General features: G+C 47.8%; 1 protein-coding gene across 2 annotated transcripts in view; it reads left to right on the top strand.

The window, feature by feature from the left end:
• NTPCR (nucleoside-triphosphatase, cancer-related) overlaps positions 1–21,684 on the top strand; it is a 37,352-nt gene that overhangs the window by 13,295 nt on the left and 2,373 nt on the right. Inside the window, exon 4 of one of the 2 annotated variants that reach the window (XM_082854978.1) lies at positions 13,063–13,272. The exons of the other annotated variant lie outside the window; for it this stretch is intronic. Coding sequence (XP_082711104.1) covers positions 13,063–13,272 — 210 coding nt within the window. The remainder of the gene's footprint in view (positions 1–13,062; positions 13,273–21,684) is intronic. 2 annotated transcript variants of the gene reach the window in all.

Below are 21,684 nucleotides of genomic sequence, written 5' to 3'. Positions count from 1 at the left end.
AGTTTTGTTTTGTATTTCTCTAATAGTTAGTGATGTTGAGCATCTTTTCCTGTGCCTATTGGCCATCTGTATGTCTTTGGAGAAATGTCTATTTAGGTCTTCTGCCCATTTTTCGATTGGGTTGTTTGTTTTTTTGTTGTTGAGTTGTATGAGCTGTTTGTATATTTTGGAAATTAAGCCCTTGTCAGTCACATTGTTTGCAAATATTTTCTCCCATTCTGTAGGTTGTTTTTTTGTTTTGTTTATGGTTTCTTTTGCTGTGCAAAAGCCTGTAAGTTTGATTAGGTCCCATTTGTTTATTTTTGTGTTTATTTCTATTGCCTTGGGAGACTGACCTAAGAAAACATTGGTATGATTTATGTCATAGAATGTTTTGCCTGTGTTCTCCTCTAGGAGTTTTCTGGTGTCTTGTTTTATATTTAAGTCTTTAAGCCATTTTGAGTCTATTTTTGTGCATGGTGTGAAGGTGCATTCTAGCTTCATTGATTTACATGCAGCTGTCCAGTTTTCCCAGCACCACTTGCTGAAGAGACTTTTTCCCATTTTATTGATATATTCTTGCCTCCTTTGTTGAAGATTAATTAACCATAAGTGTGTAGGGTTTTTTTTTTTTTTTTTTTTGGTGGTGGCTTATGGGATCTTAGTTCCCGGATCAGGGATTGAACCCTGGCCCCTGTCAGGGAAAGCGAGGAGTCCTAACCACTCGACTGCCAGGGAATTGGGTAAGTGTGTAGATTTATTTCTGGGCTCTATTCTATTCCATTGATCCGTATTCTGTTTTTGTGCCAACACTACGCTGTTTTGATGACTGTAGCTTTGTAGTATAGTCTGAGGTTTGGGAGGGTTATGCCTCCAGGCAGGTGAGAGCCTTTAAACAGACAGTGGGTTAGCTTCTAGTGCCCAGGGTATATGAAAACACAAACTCTGACAATAAGTTAAGGAATATGTATTAAGTGCTTCCTATGTGTGAGAAATTTCACTGTTGTTGAAAAATATTTTGAGTTGTTTTTTTTAGGTACTGTGAAAAACATAAGAAAAATTATTCTTTGGGCCATTCCTGTGGGTTGGGGAGTAAGAATGTGTCTGGGAGCCGAAAAGCAGCAGCCTGAGACCAGGCAGAAGCCAGCCTGCTGTGGGGCTCTTGCTGCTCTTCCCCAGGCAGGAGTGGAGGCCAGCCCACCACCATGGGCACATGGGAAATCGACACAGAGTAGATGGTAAACATTCTAGACTCAGTAAGGCTTTTAGAAAGCCCTTGTAGACTTTACTATTATTGATTTTTCTTTTCATTCCATGGCTACATCTTCCCTCATTTGACAACATTTACTGTTTTCTTGAGTATTAAAGTTCTACATACTTAAGGTAGAAAATGTGTAAAAAGTATAAAATAAGAAAAGAAAATATGGATAACTCAGTCTTATCACTGAGTTAACCACTTTTAGCATATTTTGTTTCTGCCCTTTTTCTGTACCTCGTTTCTTTATTATAGTCATCCAAAATTGGGGAAAATGCCAAATATAGTTTTATAGGTTTGGGCTTTTTCATTTAATACGATTGAGTGACATGGGAATGGTCTCACAACATGATAATCTTCAAAACTGTGATACTTTGGGAATTCCCTGGCGGTCCAGTGGTTAGGACTCCGTGATTCCACTGCAGGAGGCATGGGTTCAATCCCTGGTCGGGGAACTAAGATCCCACAAGCGGTGCGGCGTGGCAAAACAACAACAACAGCAGCTGTGATATTTTAATGACTGCATGACATATGGTGGTGTGGGTTTCCATCTCTGATTTCACTGTTGCTCCCTCAGTGTCGGACATTGAATTTATTTATCACTGTTGCAGGTAACTTTGCCGGAAGCCCTCTTTGTGGATCATCCTTTATCCAGCCGTGACTGTCGTCCTGTGGGGGACCTACGGGTGGAATACTGGGTGGAGGGGTGTGAATTTCCAGGGTGTTGCTGTGTGTGTGTGACAGTTGTGTCACTTTGCACCCCCCTGCCATGTGCATGTGTGTTTCTCTTGCTGCACTTCTGCCAACACTGAGCACTAGACTGACTTTTGATACTAAAACACGTTGCTTTGCTTTGATTTATCTTTTTAAAGTACTAATGAGGTTAAAAGTTTTTCAGTTGTTTTATTGGGTATTTTTAAGAATCTGAGTTGTTTGTTCATTTCCGCATTTTTTTCTTTTAGCTTAAAGAGATCTTTTATAAGGTAAATAACTTTTTTTATTTTTATTGATTCTCTTTCTCAGTTTGTCGCTTTGGTGATTTCCTTTTTTTTTCTTTTTTAATATTGAGAAAGTCTGTTCCTATTCCAAGTTAATATAAAATTTTTTACCTATATGTTTCTTCTTCTGTGTGCTTTTTTTTTTGACATTTTTTTAATCCATCTGGATTTATCTGGAATGTAATATTCAATGAGACTCTCAATTGATTTTCTTCCAAATACTTAGCTGGTTTTCCAAAACCGTCTGTTAATAACTCATTTCTCATTAGTTTATTATGCTGCATTTATTATATTAAAAAAATACATGTGTGTGTATAATGTTTTAGGGTTGTCTGTTCTCTTTCGTTGATCTGTTTGATGTTTGCATCAGTACTCTGGTAATTACTTGTATTACTCTTCTTCAAAACAATGTCTTATCCGTTCTTGTGTGCTTATTCTTCCAAATTGTGGCAATGTTGGTGATAATAGTAATGGTGGTGGTAAACAGTTACTGAGTTCAAATTATGCTTCAGACACTAACTCATTTAATCCTCAGGACAACACTGTCACTGTTTTCCTGTTTTACAGATGAGGAAACTGAGGCATAGAATAGAAAGTAATTTGCCCAACGACAAACAGCTTGTAAGCAGCAGTACTGGTATGAACTGTAATCTGTTACAAAAAGTCTTTTATGAAGTGACTGGAATTATACAAAAATGTAGTTATTATAATATAAAGAACATCCTAAGCTTCCAGACAGTCTTCATTCTCTACAACCGAAACAGAATCTCTCTCTCTTTCCGTTTCTTTTTAAAAAATTTTTTGTAAGGTTATTCATAGATCTTTTGTATTTTCTGATGCTGCTGTAATTAAGATTGCTTTTTCAGTTTTCTAATGATCAAGGCTGTTAGGATAACGCTGGCCTTTTGCATAATGGTCTTTTTGACAGCCACCTTGAACGCTTTATTAGAATTTGATGCAGTATAGGATTTAACATTTTGTTGGTTCCCGGTGTATCTCCTACTCACACAAAACGATAACAGCAGATTGTAAGGTTGTGAAGAACAAGAGACGTCTACTCAAAGCCTTATTTTTTAGGCTGAACAGTGTCATTTTTTATAAAGATCCGTGGAAGGGATAATGAGCTAGAACCAGAATACCCACTGAAAACCCACACGCTTGGTTGCGTTTTTCTGTTTTGTTCAAAATATGGCTTTCAGTGCATATTCTTTTTGAGAGCAGGATCTGCTTTTGATTCTGAAAGAAGAATCTGCTTCAGATCTTTGAAACTTCATTTGAAGGTGCGAGATCAACTGTCCAGGGAAAGGTTCTTTTTTTTAATCCCTTGACCTGGAAAGGCCACTTAGTATTTCAGGCCACTGAGCTTTAGAAAGAATTTAGAAAAATCGAGTCAGGAGCCGTTCTTGAAAGGCTGACAAGAGCCCAAGCACTGCTTTAGAATCTCCTTCACTGTTAGCAAGCCTGGCATTCGCTTCTTGGTTCCGCCCCACGTTCTGATTCTGTACCTCACGATCACACGTACGTATTACAAGATCAGCAAGGGGAATTAGAAGCTATCTGGTGCAGACATGAAAAGGAAAAATTTTTCAGTAAAAGCATTCCTGCAGTGAATCAAAATAGGAAGAAGAACTGCAAGCATCGTATAAGGTTGGCTCCTTAGTTCACCGTGCAGGCTTTGTCGTGGCCACCCTTCCGGTGATCTCCCGGGTTCCACCGGGCAGGTGGGCTGCTCATCACTTCCCACTGCGGCCGGGGTGCAGTTCTGTGCAGTTAGATGCCAAGCCGGCTGCTGCCCTGGGTTTCCTCTCCTTCGCGTGACTCTTCTGCACCCCCTTCCAAGAAGCACGGGGAAGTCACGTGCTCCGGAAGTGTGCCTGGAGAAGGATGTGTGTGACTGGCCTTTCTTTCTCCCTCTGACCACCCGCTCTGTCCTTCCTCCTGGCCCTTGTCCTGTGCACATCGGTCTGAAGCCCTGTGCGCCATCAGAAGGAAGCTCTCATGCCAGGAGTTGGTGCTTTTCTTGAACCAGATACTGAGAAGGTATGCATGTGAGTGTTTTCTTTTTTTGTATTGAGTCTTAACTTTTAAAAACTTTATTTGGATATAATTTTACTCTTAGAGAACCTTGTAAAGATAAGGATAGTGCAAGACCCCCTGTGGACTTGGTATCCAGAGTCACCTATTTTTAACATTTGCCCTGTTTATTCCCTCTCTCTTCTTGTGTGTGTGTGTGTCTGTATGTTTGTATAAACATATAAATTGGGGGAGGACCATTTGAGAGTATGTTGTAATCATCACAGTACTTAAGTCCTAAATGTGCAGTATTTTTTCCGAAGCGTAAGGATATGCTGTTACATAATTGGCACAGTTGTCAACCTCAGTCAGTTTACTGAGAAAATCCTTTGATCTACCCTACCCCTCATATGCTGGTTTTATAAGTTGACTTAACAGTGTTGTTCGTAACATTTCTTTTCCTTCAGTCTAGAGCCAGGTATTACCTTTACTTGTCGTGTCTTGATAGCCTCCTTTAATGTGGAACATTTCCACAGTCATTTTTTTTGTCCTTTGTGACAGTGACACTTTTGAAGAGTACAGCTCTATTTTAATAGGATGTTCCTCTTCTGGGGCTTTCTGATGGTTCCTTGTGATTCGGTTCAGCTGGAATTCTGTAGTGTGTGGTGAGGCATCCTTCTTGGGCTCTCATCTGGGGGCATGTGATGGTTGGTGATGTTAATTTGATTACCTGATCAAGGAATTGACCAGTTTCTCCCCTGTACGTTTATTCTTTTTTTCCTTTGAACTAGTAGCTGCGAGTAGGGAGCTGTTTATGACCAAGCACATCCTCCTCAGCACAATTTCTCCCAGTTAATTTTTCTAATTTATTTATTTGCGGTACGCAGGCCTCTCACTGCTGTGGCCTCTCCCGTCACGGAGCACAGGCTCCGGACGCGCAGGCTCAGCGGCCGTGGCTCACGGGCCCAGCCGCTCTGCAGCATGTGGGATCTTCCTGGACCGGGGCACAAACCCGTGTCCCCTGCATCGGCAGGCGGACCCTCAACCACTGTGCCACCAGGGAAGCCCTTTTCTAATACTTTATAAACTTTATTAGGTTATCTTAAGATAATAACTTTCTCTTGAGACTTCAACTGGAAAGCAAATTTAGCTACCCCGTTTTGAAATACTTTCTATAGCAAGGTGAAACAAACATAAAATCACTGTACATTCAAAAACTGAACAAGACAAATCCATAAAGATTGATTTTTCCCTGATCTAAGCTGTACTCCTCTCCTTGTATCCATTTACCTCATTAGTTAGAAAAAAAAAAGTCGTCACCATTTCACTGTAGCAAAAATTATCAACTTTTATCTCCTTCAGAGAATTTCTAATAGAAGGTTATCAGGCATCAAAAATACCAAACTTTTATCAAAAGCTTAAGTAGTGATTAAAATTTTTACTAAGCAATTGAAATTTTAAAAAAACAGTTATTGTAAACACCGTCAGCTGATAAGGAGGATTTAGAAGGTAGTACAGGCATACCTCGTTGTCTTGTGCTTTGCAGATACTGCCTTTTTTTACAAACTGAAGGTTTGCGGCCTCCAAGCGTTCAAGTGAAAGGAAGAGTTGCACGTCTTTTCACTTTTCAAAAGCTGGAAATGATTAAGCTCAGCGAGGAAGGTATGTTGAAAGCCGAGACAGGCGGAAAGCTATGCCTCCTGTGCCAGTTAGCCAAGCTGTGAGTGCAAAGGAAAAGTTCTTGAAGGAAATTAAAAGTGAACACACAAATGATAAGAAAGCAAAGCACCCTTACTGCTGATAGGAAGAAAGTTTTAGTTTTTGGAGAGAGGATCAAAACAGCGACAACATTCCATTAAGCCAGAGCGTAATCCAGAGCAAAGCCCTAACTCTCTTCAGTTCTTTGAGGGTTGAGAGAGGTGAGGAAACCGCAGAAGAAGAGCTTGAAGCCAGCAGAGGTTGGTTCATGAGGTTTGAGGAAAGAAGCTGTCTCCATAACATGAAAGTACAGGGTAAAGCCCCAGGTGCTGATGTCCAAGCTGCAGCAAGTTCTCCAGAAGGTCTAGCTGAGATATTCATGAAGGGGGCTACACCAAACAACAGATTTTCAATGGAGAAGAAACAGCCTTCTGTTGGAAGAAGATGCCACATAGGACCTTCATAGCTGGAGAGGAGAAGTCAATGCCTGGCTTCAAAGCTTCAAAGGACAGGCTGACTCTCTTGGTAGGGGCCAGTGCAGCTGGTGACTTGAAGTTGAAGCCAGTGTTTATTTACCATTCTGGAAATCCTAGAGCCCTTAAGAATTATGCTAAATCTACTCTTCCTGTGCTCTGTACATGGAATAACAAAGCCTGGTGACAGCACATCTGTTGACAACATAGTTTGCTGAATATATGAAGCCCACTGCTGAGACCTACTGCTCAGAAAAAAAGATTCCTTTCAAAATTGACAATGCACCTGGTCACCCAAGAGCTCTGATGGAGAAGCCGGAGATTCATGTTTTCTTCATGCCTGCTCAGAAAACATCCATTCTACAGCCCATGGATCAAAGAGTAACTTCAACTTTTAGGTCTTATTATTTAAGGAATATATTTTGTAAGGCTATAGCTGCCAGAGATAGTGATTCTTCTGATGGATCTGAGCAAAGTCAACTGAAAACCTTCTGGAAAGGATTCACTGTTCTAGATGCCATTAAGAATGTTCATGATTCATGGGAAGAGGTCAGAATATCAACATTAACAGGAATTTGAAAGAAGTTGCTTCCAATCCTCATGGGTGACTGAGAGGTTCAAGACCTCAGTGGATGATCCAGTGATTCCACTTTTGGAGGTTTATCCTAATGAGAGAGTCAGATGTGCGTATAAGGATATTCTGTGCAGCGTTTTAATAAAAGCCATAATATTGAAAAAAAAAGACCTCAGTGGAGGAAGTAACCACAGATGTGGTGGAAACAGCAAGAGAACTAGAAGTGGAGCCTGAAGATGGGACTGAACTGCTGCCATCTCAGGATACAACTTTAATGGATGAGGAGTTGCTTCTTATGGACGAGCAAAAAAAAAGGTTTCTTGAGATGGAATCTACTCCTGGTGAAGATGCTGTGAGATTGTTGACATGACAACAAAGATTTAGGGTATTCCATAAACTTAGTCAATAAAGCAGTAGCAGGGTTTGAGAGGATTGACTCCAATTTTGAAAGAAGGTCTATGCTGTCAAACAGCATTGCCTGCTGCCGAGAAATCATTCATGAAAGCAGGAGCCAATCAATGCGACAGACCTCATTGTTGTCTTATTTTAAGACATTGTCATGGCCACCCCACCCTTCAGCAACCACCGTCCGGATCAGTCAGCAGCCGTCAGCACTGAGGCAAGACCGTCCACCGGCAAAAAGATTACTCCTTGCTAAAAGCTCAGATGATGGTTAGCAGTTTTTAGTAATAAAGTATTTTTTAATTAAGGTACGTACATCGTTCTTTTAGACATAATGCAATTGCACACTTTTTAGATGCGCCAAGAAACTAAAAAATTCATGCGACTCACCTTAGTGTGATACTGGCTTTATTCCGGGTGCCTGGAAGCGCGCTCCGCATCTCGCCGAGGTAAGCCTGTGCACATTGGGATACCCGCTCCTGTCTTCTCTACTGTGTGCAAAGAGGTGAGCTCCTGGCAGAGGGTAGAGGCCCCTTCACCTGCAGGGCCATTCTCTGTACGTGATGAAATGAGGTTGGTGATATGATTGCTCTGGGACCCCAAATAGGTAGGGTTTTTTGAGTAATATAATTAATCCAAAAAAATAGCGTTTTTGTGGCTATACCTCTGTAGGGCCCTAGAAACTAAGGCACTCTTCCTTCTCTCATTGGCGAGAAAAGTGGTTTCTTCATGGTGAGATGACTTTCTGAGACTCAGTTCTTTCCTTATTTCATGTGGAAACTGTGCAGATGGAATTGCCTACGGTGGGTGGCAGAGGCCATGGAGTTGGGTGATACTGGGTCAGCCTCCCCAGCCTTGTCCCTTGGGAGCTCGGGGACTGGATGAGTCACTTAACCCCTGGCTTCCCTTCCTTCGTTGTAGAGCAGAGATGTCGACGTCTGCTACGTGAAGTTATTAGGACTGAAGGCGATCATGCTTGTGAAGTGTGTTAGTCCCGGCTGCCAGGAGGTGCAGAGCATAGGGGTGGTTATGGTCACTTTTCTTGAGAAGTTGAGGGAGGTGATGGGCGCAGTACCTTGGGAGGACGTCACATCAACAGTCTGATTTGTGTTCGCTGGGAACCGGGGCCCGTCATGGGACCCATGAGCCCAAACATCTAGTCTGGTCCCACGGCGCTGGGATCACGAGGGGGACTGGGTTCTTAATCCCCCTGGGCTGACAGCCCCAGGGTCCTTCTCGTAGCTTGGAAGATGCCAAGGCGCCCTGCGGCCAGGTGCTGGTGTGGAGCGGGGGAGGCCCGTGGGGACACCAGGAAGAGCCTCAGGACCAGCCTCCGGCATGGTGGGAGCAGCTCTGCCCCGCGCGTGCTCAGTGCTGCGGGGCGCACAGGGCCGCCTGAACGCCTCGTCCTGGCCGCCAGCCTGGCATCTTACTCCCCGGGGACACGCAGTCGACATGCCGCCAGACTGCTGAGGGATCCTAAAACTTTAAAGCTTGGAATAAACACACATAAAAGTCTAGCTGGAGCCCTGCCTTACAGCTAATAACTTAAGAGGTCGAGGAACTTGCTCGGCCTTGGCCGCTGTTGGCACCATTTGCCTTTCCAGCTTCCCCAGAACTTGTGCTATTCAGGGGGCAGGGCTCCAGTGCTGTTGCCTACCTTCTGGCCGACGGCCGCCTGGTTCCCTCCCGTCACTTCTGAGACTTGCTGTCCCAGACAGGCGCGCTCAGAAGCCAGTCTGTGCCTGATGTTTAAAAAACAACAAATGGCAACCTTAATACCACTGGAAATATGTATTATTTAAATAATTCAGAATAAGGCAAAGGCAACTTTAATTAGCTTTTTCTTCGTTCAGTATTTTGGTTGAAGGAAATTGCTTATTTTATGTTTACACTTTCTTTGTATCCTTAAAAGTCCACATAAGGATTAAACAAAGGACCAAAAGAATCACACTGTTTTTCAGCTCTCCAGCCAAGCTGATACGGAGGTATTTCATTGTCGCTCTAAATTGATTTACTCTTTCTGGAAAGCAAGCTAGCTGGGTGTAACCAAAGCTATAACATTATTCATAACTTCTCTCACTCCTGGCTGATCAACTTTAGGACTCTATCCCAAGAAAATATCTTCTCCCTCAGAACCAACATAGGGACTGAAATATGCTTTGCACAGAGAAGGTTTTCCCACTCTTTATGACAGTGAAAATGTATAACGAGCTCAAATGCAAGCACAGGAGCAGAGCGTGGGGATTGGCACAGAGGACCGCAGTGATGCCGCCTGAGTTGTCTTCTGCGGGGAGGGGATGCCCGGAGAACGGCTGCTCCCATAGGGTGTGCTCAGTGCTTTTAACCACGTGGCCCAGAGCCACCCAGAGTCCTGCTCGGGCTCCTTACTCCGTACGCACGGCTGGAACCCACGGCCGGAAACGGGGAAGCCGGAGCCAGGCTACTGATGGTTTTCAAACCTGGGCCCTAGTGCTGTACCCCTGTGTCTTCATCAACTCAGAAGAGCATTTAGAATAATGGAAAATAGGGTGAATGGTCACTGGGTTTTTCTTCTGTTTCCTTTTAAAATTGAAACAATTTCTTTCCATGTAGAAAGGAAACAATTCTGAACATAATTGTAGTTCTTTTATTAAGCTCATTCATATATGTTCATGTGTTATTCAGAAAAACAGGCTGACTGTTTACAGGTGTCTGAGTGGCTTAGCCTCTGACATCTGTCTCAACTGAGCGTGAATAACTCAATTTTTCATTAAAAATCCCAGCCTTTTTGAGATTCCTACAGTTTCTGGATAAAGAAAGTCCCTAATTCTGGACAGAATGGGGATTTTATATGAGCTGAGGTATTAAAATGAGCATTTCCAGTTGGTAGAAAATAATGTCTACGTGTGTGTCCGGAAGTTTAAATGATGTAGGTGAGCTCTCACCGGCGCACGTCGTAGAGAAAGGCAGGCAGCGTGGCTGTGGAGCCGTGTGCTTTATCGTGGACCTGCCACGCGCCTCTGGCCGCCCACGTACGTGCACCCGGTAAACACAGAGCCATGGGTGCCCACGCATGCTTTGATGTTGTTTCTCTCGGAACTAACCACTTTCAAAACTGTCGTTCTGATGTGCTGGAGTGGAGTTCTGTTTGCTGTTTAGATTGTAGCCTCCGGAAAGACAGCGTCTACCGGTATTCATAGTCTCTGGGGGCAGCAAAATGCCCCAGACACTCCTTACTCAGAGGCAGGTCAGTTGGGATGGCTCGCTGTTGTGGGAGTGTCTGTTTTTATGCTGACACACGGGTGGCCGATAGCTGTTTTCTTTCTCCCCAGTTTGACTGCGTTGGGTCTTCGTTGCTGCGCGCGGGCTCTCTCTAGTTGCAGCGAGCAGGGGCTGCTCTTCGTCGCGGTGCACGGGCTTCTCATCGCAGTGGCTTCTCTTGTTGTGGAGCGTGGGCTCTAGGCGAGCAGGCTCAGTAGTTGTGGCACACGGTCTCCGTAGTGGCGGCTCGCGGGCTCTACAGCGCAGGCTCGGTAGTTGTGGTGCACGGGCTTAGTTGCTCCGCGGCATGTGGGATCTTCCCGGACCAGGGATCAAACCCGTGTCCCCTGCAGTGGCAGGCGGATTCTTAACCACTGCACCACCAGGGAAGCCCTGGCATTCATTTTTTGAAGAAAATGTTGAAATAGCAACTGACCCCTCACTCTCCCTCGCCTAGCTGCCCTGCCAGTGCAGGGCCACATCAGCTGCCTCAGCCCAGCTTTGCGCTGTTCAACTCCACGGGAAGGAAAAAGATGAATACAGCGTCATCTCTGCCTCTAGCGGGGAGACGGGGTAGCTATGTGTGTACAAACGCACGCAGGTACACTCAGGTGAACGTGAAGTGCACGAGCGACACAGAAGTCTGGGTGCTTGTTTAGACCTCTCTCGCACGACGACAGTGGGCCCCTTCCTGGTCTTTCTGCCAATAAAAGGAGTGGAAAAATATGTTATATGTATTTGATAGTAAGCAGGAGGATTAAAAGAGTACCACTTACAGAAAAGTTTGAAAACCACTGCTCTAAGGCTTCCCTCCAATCCCATGCTGTCTGTTCCAAAAGAAGTCCCCCCGTCTTCCTGAATCCACACAGTGAGCAGCCTTTCAAGCACAATGTGTGATCCTGACTTTGAGTCTCAGCATTTGGACAGCATCCCACCCCTCTGTGCACCATACGAGGCTCCAGGATCTGCCCTCAGCCCCATCTGTCACTGGTCACCATATGCACGCCACCCATGGCCACACTGTGTAAGAGCTTTGGTATTTAGAACTGGAGCAAAATCTAGCTTAACTTAGCCATTCATTCTGAGAATGTATTGATGTTAGTATTTAAGGAATCTGAGAACTTACAGTGAAAGGTACTTTGTAAATCAGCTTTACATACCGTTTTCAAAATAATCATTTATATAAAGATATAGAAATGTATTTGTCACTCAGCATTCACTGAAGTGCTTATTGTATGTTCTATTGTGTCCCTGCTGTGGAAAAACTACTCAAAGTCCTATCAGCTTTCTCTGGGAAGGCTTTCTAGAGAGGACATGTGTATTAGTTCCCTGTTGCTGTGTAACAAATTACCCCAAGATCTAGCAGTTTAAAACAACGAACACTTATAATCTCACAGTTTCCCTGGATCAGGAATCCAGGAACGGCTTTGCTGAATGGTTCAGGCTCAGGGTCCCTCATGAGGCTGCAGTGCCCTGAGGCTTCCAGGTTCACGGTCATGGTTGCTGGGAGGCCTGAGATCCTCCCTGGCTGTTGACATGAGGCCTCAGTTCCTTATCACCTGGAGCTCACCGTCAGCTGCCTGCGTGTCCTCGCAACATGGCAGGCATCTTCCCTGTGAGCAGGTGATCCAGGATAGGTGGATGGATGGATGGATGAATGGATAGAGATTGAGACCAAGACAGAAACAGCAGTCTCTTTTGCGTGCTGTCAGTCTCTGGTGATCACACAGACCCACCTTGGTACCGTGGGGAGGGGTCTGCACAGGGTGCGCATCCCAGGAGCTGGGAATAATGAGGGCTCTTGGAGGCTGGCGGCCCCACCTCTTCCTAGAGGGCTCTTCAAGGACATAGTGGAAGTGCATTGGTATAAAGACACTAGCAGGGGAAGCTGAGATTAAAGGGCACAGCGTGCTCACTTTTTTTTTTTTTTTTAACCAGGACTCCTTCTCTTTTCATTTTCATTCCTTTCCACCGACCCTCGTAGTGCAGATTGGGAAATACACAGGCATCTGGCCGCAGCGGTCACCTCCTCCCAGCAGACAGGCCGTCATACAACTCAAAATCGAAACAACTGACGAGGGCTCCCAGGCCTGCTGCCTCAGTTCTTTTAAGCCTGCTTATTGCCTGGGTGTCTATAAATATAAAGCTTGGTCATTATCAGGACCATTCCAGAAGAGCGGAAATTGCCAGGGAAACTGGGTGCTCAGGGAACGGAGTTTTCTGGGTGCTGTGGTCTCCAGGGGAGCTCCCCTGGATTCTCCCGCCAGTTGATTGCTCTGGGTGGACGGAGAGACGGCCTCCTGCTTCCCGAAGTGGGGCTGCCTTCCCTGCTCTGACGGTCAGTTGGTGAGTGGCGGGGGAGGGGGACCCCTGGGCCCGTTGCCTCATGTGACCTGGTGTCCCAGTTAGTGTCTCTGTCATCCTCAGGCAGGTCCCAAAGGTGGCCCGGGGCAGAGCGTGTGTGTCATCGACGAGGTGGGGAAGATGGAGCTCTTCAGTCAGCCGTTCATCCAGGCCGTTCGCCAGGTGCTGTCCACCCTGGGGACTGTCGTCCTTGGCACCATCCCAGTACCCAAAGGAAAACCGCTGGCCCTCGTGGAAGAGATAAGAACCCGAAACGACATTAAGGTGTTCAGTGTGAGTACCCCCAGGCCTCTCTACCCGCAGGCGTGGAGCGGGCGCCCTGAAACAGCACATGGCTCTAGATACACCCTTGGCTTTGAGTTAGTGGTATTTTTTTCCTCTCGCGGCAGAATATAGGTGAGTTATAGAAGCGAAGTTACACCTCTGCTGGATGCCAAAGCAGACGTGCCTGCGGGGAGCCGCCTGAGGCGTCCGCCCCTCCTGTGGTGCCCTCCTCACCGGGCGCCGGGGCCTTGCCAGCATCAGCGCCGGGCAGCAGTGCTCTGGGCCTGAGCGCATCTCCCCCAGGGCCATGAGGGTGCAGAGGCAAGTGAGTGCCGTCTCATTTTAAAGGTGTCCCTTTGAAGCTGGCTGCCTCCTGCTGTGGGGAGAAGCTGCGGCTACAGTGTGAAGCACAGCCTCCGATGCTGTAGAGTAGCACCGTCCAGAGAAGTGTCCACGAGGGTGGAAGTGTGCTGTCTGCAGCGTGCAGTGCCGTGGCCATTAGCCACACGGGACTATTTACATTTAAACTAAACGGAATTAAATTAGAGAGATCTTTTCCTCAGTCACACTGGCCACATGTCAGCTACCCAGCTGGTAAGACACCCTGCCCAGAACAGGTGAATCTGGCTCTGGGCGCGGCCCAGGAACTTGTCTTCGCCAGCCCTCGGGGGCTCTGGGGCCCCTGCAGTGGGAGAAGCCCTGGGGCGGAGCGTGTGTGGAGGACGAGTACGTCAGGGGCAGCGTCTGGGCCGGTTGTCAGGGGCCCTGGTGGCACTGCCGGCGCTTTGCCCGCAGACCTGCCCTTCTCTCCCGCCGTCTCTCTGTGCCCCTCTTTGTCAGGCACTGTCCTCCCTGTGCCGCCTCGGTTGGTTTGCATCAGTGCGGCCACGTCGCTCTGCTTGTCCCTCTCCGCCAGCCCTCTGCCGGCGCCAGGTGAAACAGTGGGGCTGGCAGGGCCACTTCTGTGGGAGGGCCGGGCGTGTGCTCTAGCTGCAGAGAGCCAGTGAGCGCCTCACACCGCTGGTTACTTGTCCCCAGGGCCGGCTGGCCCCAGGGGGACATCCACACGTTGTCACCCAAGTGTCCAGGGTACCTTTGGGGCAGCAGACTGCCGTCAGGATGATTAGCCCAGCCAGGCTTGGAGGAATCTGTTTGCGCGTTGCTGCATTCGTTTATCCTCTCACTTGGTGAATACGGATTGAGCATCTCCTGTGCGCTCGGCCTCACACTACGTCTTGGTGATGAACCAGACAGACCGCGTCTTTGTCCTCATGGAGCCGACATCCTCATGGAGGGGCTAGATGAAGAAACGCAAGCAAGCATTTGGGCAATGGCAGATGTGGATAAATGCAACACCAGGGCACTGTGGTCCCTGGGGACGGCGGTGGGGGAGGAGGTGGCGAACCGGGGAGGCCTGAGAGCCAGGCAGGGTCACTTCCTCGGTGGACATGGGCCTTGTCTGCAGAGTTGTATGTCACCTCCTCTATCCGTTATTTCACGTGGCTTCCGTACTAGAGTTTTTGGTTGTGATTGTCGAGTTTCTGTGGAAATAGAGACAATGGATAATGAGAGATCATGAAAGACAATTAGTCTTCAGGTCAGACAGCTTCCAGGCTGGAGGGCTGGGGAAGCGCTGATGCTAAAAGTCCAAGGCCTGGCTGTCTCTGCAGACTAATAACCCAGCAGTGGGACTGCGGTTGACTCTTACGTCCAGAAAGCAGTGCTGTATATTAAGACAACACCACGTTTTCTCCTCTCTAAGCTAGGAGGTTATTCTCTAGGCAAGGTAATCCTGGCTCCTGATGATGTAAAGTGATTAGCTTCTGGTTAATTCTGTAAGCGACCCCGTTATTCTTGTCTTCCTTGTGTTCCTCTGGGGCTCGTGTGATCTTTTGGTGCGTATTTTATAAACGAAGAATCGTATTTTCCTTATCTGCAAATTTAGGGGCTGGATTAGATATTTCTTTGGTCCTTTCCCTTTCTAATAGGCAGCAAAGTTACCTGAATTCATTTTTGACAGCATCCTTTGCATCCGACACTTAGTCCATGGTACAAGCACACGTGAGGTGGATTCCCTTCCCTCAAGAAAAACAGACCAAGGGACAGTCCAAATCTGAGGTGGGAAGAGAGATTTGTGTGAACAGGAGTAGGGAGAGTTGTCCGGAAGGAAGTGGTTCTTGGCTGGGTTTTTGAAGGGGGAAGTGGGGAAACGAAGGAACATTCCAGATCAGGATTATGTTATGTAAAATGCGGAGGGCAGCTTCCCTGTGCTGACAGATGATGTGGAGCTGGGACTGAGGTCATGATATTGGGAAAGTATTCACAATAACTCAGAAGTTATTCACATTATCTAGACTGTTCTTCGTAACGGGGCCAGGTAAACAGAGCCTTACTTTGCAGAAAAACCCCTGAGGACACTTCCAGTCCTAGACAAAGTGGGATAGACACACTGCTCCCTGTCGCTCCTCCTAAGCCAGAGAGAAACCTTGGGCGCTGTCCATTAAGCAGACAGAAGAAGACCTGAATGGTAGAGGGAAGAAGGCGCACTGGCCAGGGACCCCAGGGAGAGCACGAGAGACACGATTGGAGATCACTTGTCATGCCAAGAACCAGGAAAATCAGCCAGAGTGAGAGAAACAGCCGACATGCCAACAGCAAGACGTCATAGATGTTGGAATTATAGGGCAGAGACTTTCAAACAGCCATCATAGAAATGCCTCAGTGAGCACTTACAAACCCACTGGAAACAAATGAAAAATAGAAATTCTCGGCCAAGAAATTGAAAGTTTCAGCAAAGATACAGAAGCTGTAAGGAAGAATGAAGTGAGCGTTTTAGAATGTAAAATAGAGTAACTGAACGCCAGAGTCCGTGGGTAGGCCCACCAGCAGAATGGAGATGACAGAGGATGGAATCAGTGAACCTGAGGGTGAAACGGTAGAAACTGCCCCAGAAAGAACAGACTGAAAAAATAAAGTCCAGGGCCACAGGGACCTGTGGAATTCAGTAATATAGAAACTTCTATCCTGGTGCAGGTTCAGGCGTTGAAGCTTCTCTTCCCGAAAATTATGTTTCCCTCTCAGAAGTTTGGTTAAATGTTTTCCTAATTTCTTCTGTAGTGTAATGCCAAGTGTAGCCACTGAAAACTGTTATAAATTTATTTCAATATTAGGTTATGGGAGACCACACGTCGGAAAACATTTAATGGGAATGTCAGTGCTACAGAGACGGGAGGTGAAGACCTTCACGGGTCCAGATTCCAGCAGGAGCTCTCGTACTGCTTTCATCCTTCTCTGACTCACAACGTGAAAAAATATGTCTCTCCCTGCCTGTCACTTCTAACAAAAAAATGTGAGCTTGGTCATGTTGGTGGCATTTCCAAAGCATATTTCACTTGATTTCCTGTGAAATCTCTCCTTCATGAAGATGCTGGAGAATGTTGTCCCCTGAGGGGACAGGAGAGAGGAGAGACGCCCGGAGTCTCAGGAACGGGGATTGAGCTGCCAGGGTGGCCACCAGTCCTGGGGCACCTGGGGGAGGTGCTGAGGTCCATCAGCGCGTCGGGGGCGTCACGGCAGCCTGGTCATCAGTGAGAGCTGGCGGGCCTTGTCCGAGGTGGTTCGGTTAGTAGGGGCGCCGCCGGGATTCAGACCTCGGTCTGTTGACTCCCAAGCCTGAGCGTTACCGTAGCCCTGATGTGTGTTACCTTCGTGGGTAGGGGTGGTTCAGATGATTTGAAATCTAAGATCCCTGCAAAGTACTTGGCCTTGCTACTTTAGAAAAATGTTACTGTAACTAAAATCTGTTCTACTGTTCTGAATTCAGAGCCACTTAAACTTGTTTTTGTCCATAAAGCAGTTTTTCTTCTTTTAGTTTTTGCCCGTGGATTGCAAGATCACAAGAAAAATGGGAACTAGGTCCCAGCTTCCCTCCAATTTGGAAATTTTTAGACCTCCTCTTACTCTGCCCGGCCATGGGTTTTTTAACCAAGCAGGGTATAAACCATTTTCATCTCACCAGGAATTTGATGCTGTTTCTGGGTCACAGACTCCCGTAGGTACAGGAATGAGCATACACCTGCCAACCTTTAGGTCAAAAGTCAGTAGGCAGGGTTTTCTGTAGGAATTAACAAGGCAATCCTAAAATTCATATGGAAATTTAAAGGACCCAGCTCAAACAATCATAAAATGTTGGAAGACTCATACTTCCCGATTTCAAAACTTACTGCAAAGCTACAGGAATCAAGACAGTGTGGTGCTAGCACAGGGACAGACACGTAGATTGTCAGAATAGAGTTGAAAGTCCAAAAATAAACCCTTGCATCTGCGATCAACTGATTTTCAACAAGAGTGCCAGGACAAGTTAATGAAGAAAAAATTGTTTTTCAGCCAAAGGTGCTGGGAAACTGGACATCCACATCCAAAAGAATGAAGCCAGACCCTTACCTCACATCAGACACAAAAATTAACTCAAAACAGACCGTAGATCTGCATGTAAGAATGAAACTATAGAACTCTTAGAAGAAAATGGAGGAAGTCTCTGTAAACTTGGGTTAGGCAGAGTCTTATTTGTTCCAACACCAAAAGCACAAGTGACGAGAGAAAAGTAGATACAGTGAACTTCACCAAAATTTAAAATTTTTGTGCTTCAAAGGACACTGTCAAGAAAGTAAAAGGACAACCCACAGGATGGGAAAAACTATTTAAGAATCATATATCTGATAAGGGACTTCGTGTATCCCAGAATCCATAGAGAACTCTTACAACTCAATAATAAAACAACAAATAGACCAATTAAAAAGGAGCAAAGAATCTGAAAAGACGTTTCTCCAAAGATAGGCAAATAGTTGATAAGCACATGAAAATATGTTATAACACCATTAGTTTTTAGGGCAGTGCAAACCAAAACCACAGTGAGCTAGCACTGCTCATTGCTGGGATGGCTATAATGAAATTAAAGGAAAGAAATGGAAAATAGTGTCAGTGAGGATGTGGAGAAATAGGAGGCCTCATACCCTGCTGCTGGGACTGTAAAAATGCAGCAGTTCGTCAGAAAGGTAGACGTGGGATCACCCTATAACTCAGCAAATCCACTTCTAAGTGTGTACCCAAAAGAATTGAAAACATGTGTTCAGACAAAAACGTGTACACTGGTGTTCATAGCAGCCAAAAAGTGACAACCCAAATGCCCATCAGCTGATGAACAAACAAACAGGATGTGGTGTACGCACACGATGGGGCGTCACTGGACAGTAAGAGGGAATGACGTGGTGACGTGTGTTCAACGTGGAGGAGTTTACGTCACGTGACACCAAGGGAAGGAAGCCTGTCACAGAGGATTCCACACTGTACGATTCCATCTGCACGAAATGTCCAGAATAGGCAAATCTATAGACCAAAAAAATTGGTTAGTGGTTGCCAACACCTGGGGGGAAGGAGTGAGTGTAGTGATTGAGAGTGAGGGTAATTGGGGGCGGGCGGGGAGGGCGTGATGAAAATACTCCAGACAGATAGTGCTGATGACTGCACGACTGGGAATCTACTAAAAGCCACCGAATTCTGCCCGAGGTTGAATTTTTTGGTATATGAATTATAGCTCAGTAAAGCTACGCTGTATACTCACGCAGAAGTCAGGACACCCAAACAAAGAACCATCACCTCTCCTTCCTCCTCCTGAGAGAAGTGGCGTTGCCACGGAAACAAAGAACCATTGCGCCCCTCCTGCCGCCTCCCAAGAGAAGCCGCGTTGCCATGGAAGCATAGTCCCATCCCACGGGCACTGGGTTCCCGAAAACCCCACCGGCAAAATAATTCTTGGTTTAGAGCCTTTAAACTTCAAGGGAAAGTAGGGTTAGAGGGTTTGAATTCATGAATGAGCCTATTTTTAGGTTCAGTAAAATGAAATGGAGACAATGTGAAACGGAGAGACTAGTAATCCTTTTGTTATGTGTTAATGTATAATAATGAGCATTGTCAAGTTCATTTCTTTTTTCAATCCCCTGCTTATTTAAAACTTGTCAGGGTACTTCCCACACAGTTTCAAGGAAATGTATGTGGTTTTGTTTTGCTTTCTTGCACATAGTGTATACATGAAGAGGCATTTTTTTTCCCTGCCTGTTCCTCTGTCCATATGTTCACAGCCTTCCTGACGTTACGGCGCCCAAGTCATTGACTGGTAGGCCAGTCTTAGGCCCTTCCCTGGTCCCAGGAGGCTCAGAGCCACTCAGATGCCTAATAGGCCAGAGTCTTCATAATCTGTATTTAACTGCTCAGCTCTATTTCAAAGACCCTCCTCTGCTTAGACTATAATACGCATTGACGGAGCACCCACCCTGTGCTAGACGCAGGAGGAATGTGACGCAGCCCTGTCACCCTGGAACCCGCGGTCCAATTTTCTAGGGGCCCGAGGCCGGGCACCTCCTGCAGCCCTGGGCAGGGCATGGTGGGAGGAGAGGGCGAGGACGCCGGGGTCCTTTCTGCAGTCGTCCTCACCTCCTTTTCCCTCCCAGCCCCCAGTGCCCTCTTCTCGTTAGCCTCTCAGGAAGGGCTTTTCTGCCACCAAAAGTCTGGGGGTAGAATAAAAAGTAGACCAGAATTCTCCCGAAAGGGAAGCGTCCCTGAGTTGACAGACGATGCTGTGCTTGTTCTCGCATCTGAGGGTTTGTCTTGGCTGGAAAGGAACGTGGTAACTGAACGCTGCATAAAGATCTTACTGCATAATCTTCAGAAGTCATCTTAGAAAAATCCAAGGGGGCGGCAGAATATTAGTATTCTGTTCATCAGTGTTTAGTGAGAAGTCATCAGAATGTGTCTTTTCTAGTTTTTATCCTTTGTTCTTTTTCTGTGCAAGGCTTGGAGACGTTCTCTGCGCGCTGGGGGCGGGTGGACCCTGTCCCGGCTGCAGCCCCGCAGCTCCCGGAGGACGGTGGGCGGGGCTCCAGCAGGACACCTGCGTGACAGCGGAACTGTGGCCCTGCAGCTTGGCGGTGCTCTCTGGGGCTCTTCTTTTATCATCTCTGAGCCCCCCGCCTGTTAAATCCTGCTTCTCTGCAGGCCTCCGCTGGGCCACTTGAACAGCCTGCCCCCAGGACCGGGGTCTTGGGTAGCGGGGTTTCCACCGCATCACCCTTCACTTCCCTTCATCCCCCCGCCCCAGCCATTCTTGCCGAGGGCTGAGGGCTTCAAAGACTGGAAGTGAAGCCTTAGTGATGACCCAGGGGAAGAAATCCTACCAGCAGCCCGCAGACCCTGTTTCTTCACGTGTCTCATCGCACCGGCTTCAGTTTACACTTGAACGACGTCAGAAGTGTCCCGTGCGGACCTGCCGACCTCCGGTGCCCGAGATCCACCAGCGGCGGCTCCTCTGGAGCTGGATGGCGGAGCCGGGGCCCCCTTGGGGATGTCCGAGGGAGCGGGGCGGTGCCTGGCCCCTCCTCCCCCACCCCCGCTGCCACCGTTGCCCCTGTTTTTCTCCCCTCTTGGGTCCGTCTCTCTCCTCTCCCAGCTCAGCATCTCACCGTCTCTCTCACGTGTGTAAAGGGGGGGATGAAATGTCCCCATCAGAGGAGGTGGCCCTTCTGGGCCTGCAGTGAGCCCTCAGGGACCCTGATGGCAGAGCCTCGGGGACTCCTCGTGAGGCCAGGGCGGAGGCGGGGGCCGAGGGCCCGCGTGTCCTCCTGCCCTCCCTGCGTGCCACTGCCACCCCGATCCTCCGTCCACGGCGGGGACTCCCTCGGATGCTCTCCGCAAGAACGGGCTCGGGCCAGTGTAAGCCAGAACGGCAACGAAGCCTCATGCGGACGGGCGGTTTGTCATCAAGGCGAAGACGGGGCGGACGGTCCTCCTTTCGGTGGAGCCAGGGCTGCCCGGGGTCCAGTGGGCAGCATCCTCGGACACCACCGTCAGGGGACCGGCCTCCGCTGCCTGGCTCCGTCCTTTCGGGACTCAGATGGTCAGGAGGTCCCCGGGGCCGTGGGCAGCTCTGGTGCGACAGAGGCGCCGCGCTCTTGCAAGAAGGATGTGGGATGCAGGAGCCCCAGGCGGTGAGGTCCACTGCGCGTTTCCTCCAGACGCGCGTTCACCTCCCGAGCCGGGGCCCCTGCCCCCCGCGGCGGGGGGAGGGCCTGTAGCGGGACCAGGCCCGTCTCCTCTCGGGGACCTCGCACCCCGAACCCGCTCAAGGTCTTCCGGCCGCACGCACCTCCTCTCCGTGTGATTCTCTGCTCGGCCCTTCTCTCTGCCGGTGCCCTTCTCCCAGCGTCCACCTGTCAGATGCAACTCGGGCATAACCGCCTGCGGAAGCCTTTCCTGGTCCCCCAGCTCCCCGTGCCTCCCAGACTCTCTCAGGGACCCTCTGCAACCCTGCTCTCACTGCTGTCCACGTCTGCCCCCCGTCTGGTCTGCGGGCTCCGTGAGGTCAAGGTC

This window comes from Leucopleurus acutus (genome assembly GCF_964270905.1).
Source record: "Leucopleurus acutus genome assembly, chromosome: 14".
Taxonomy (NCBI): domain Eukaryota; kingdom Metazoa; phylum Chordata; class Mammalia; order Artiodactyla; family Delphinidae; genus Leucopleurus; species Leucopleurus acutus.
The sequence above is the reverse complement of the archived record's forward strand: the minus strand, read 5'-3'. Positions and strand labels throughout refer to the sequence as shown.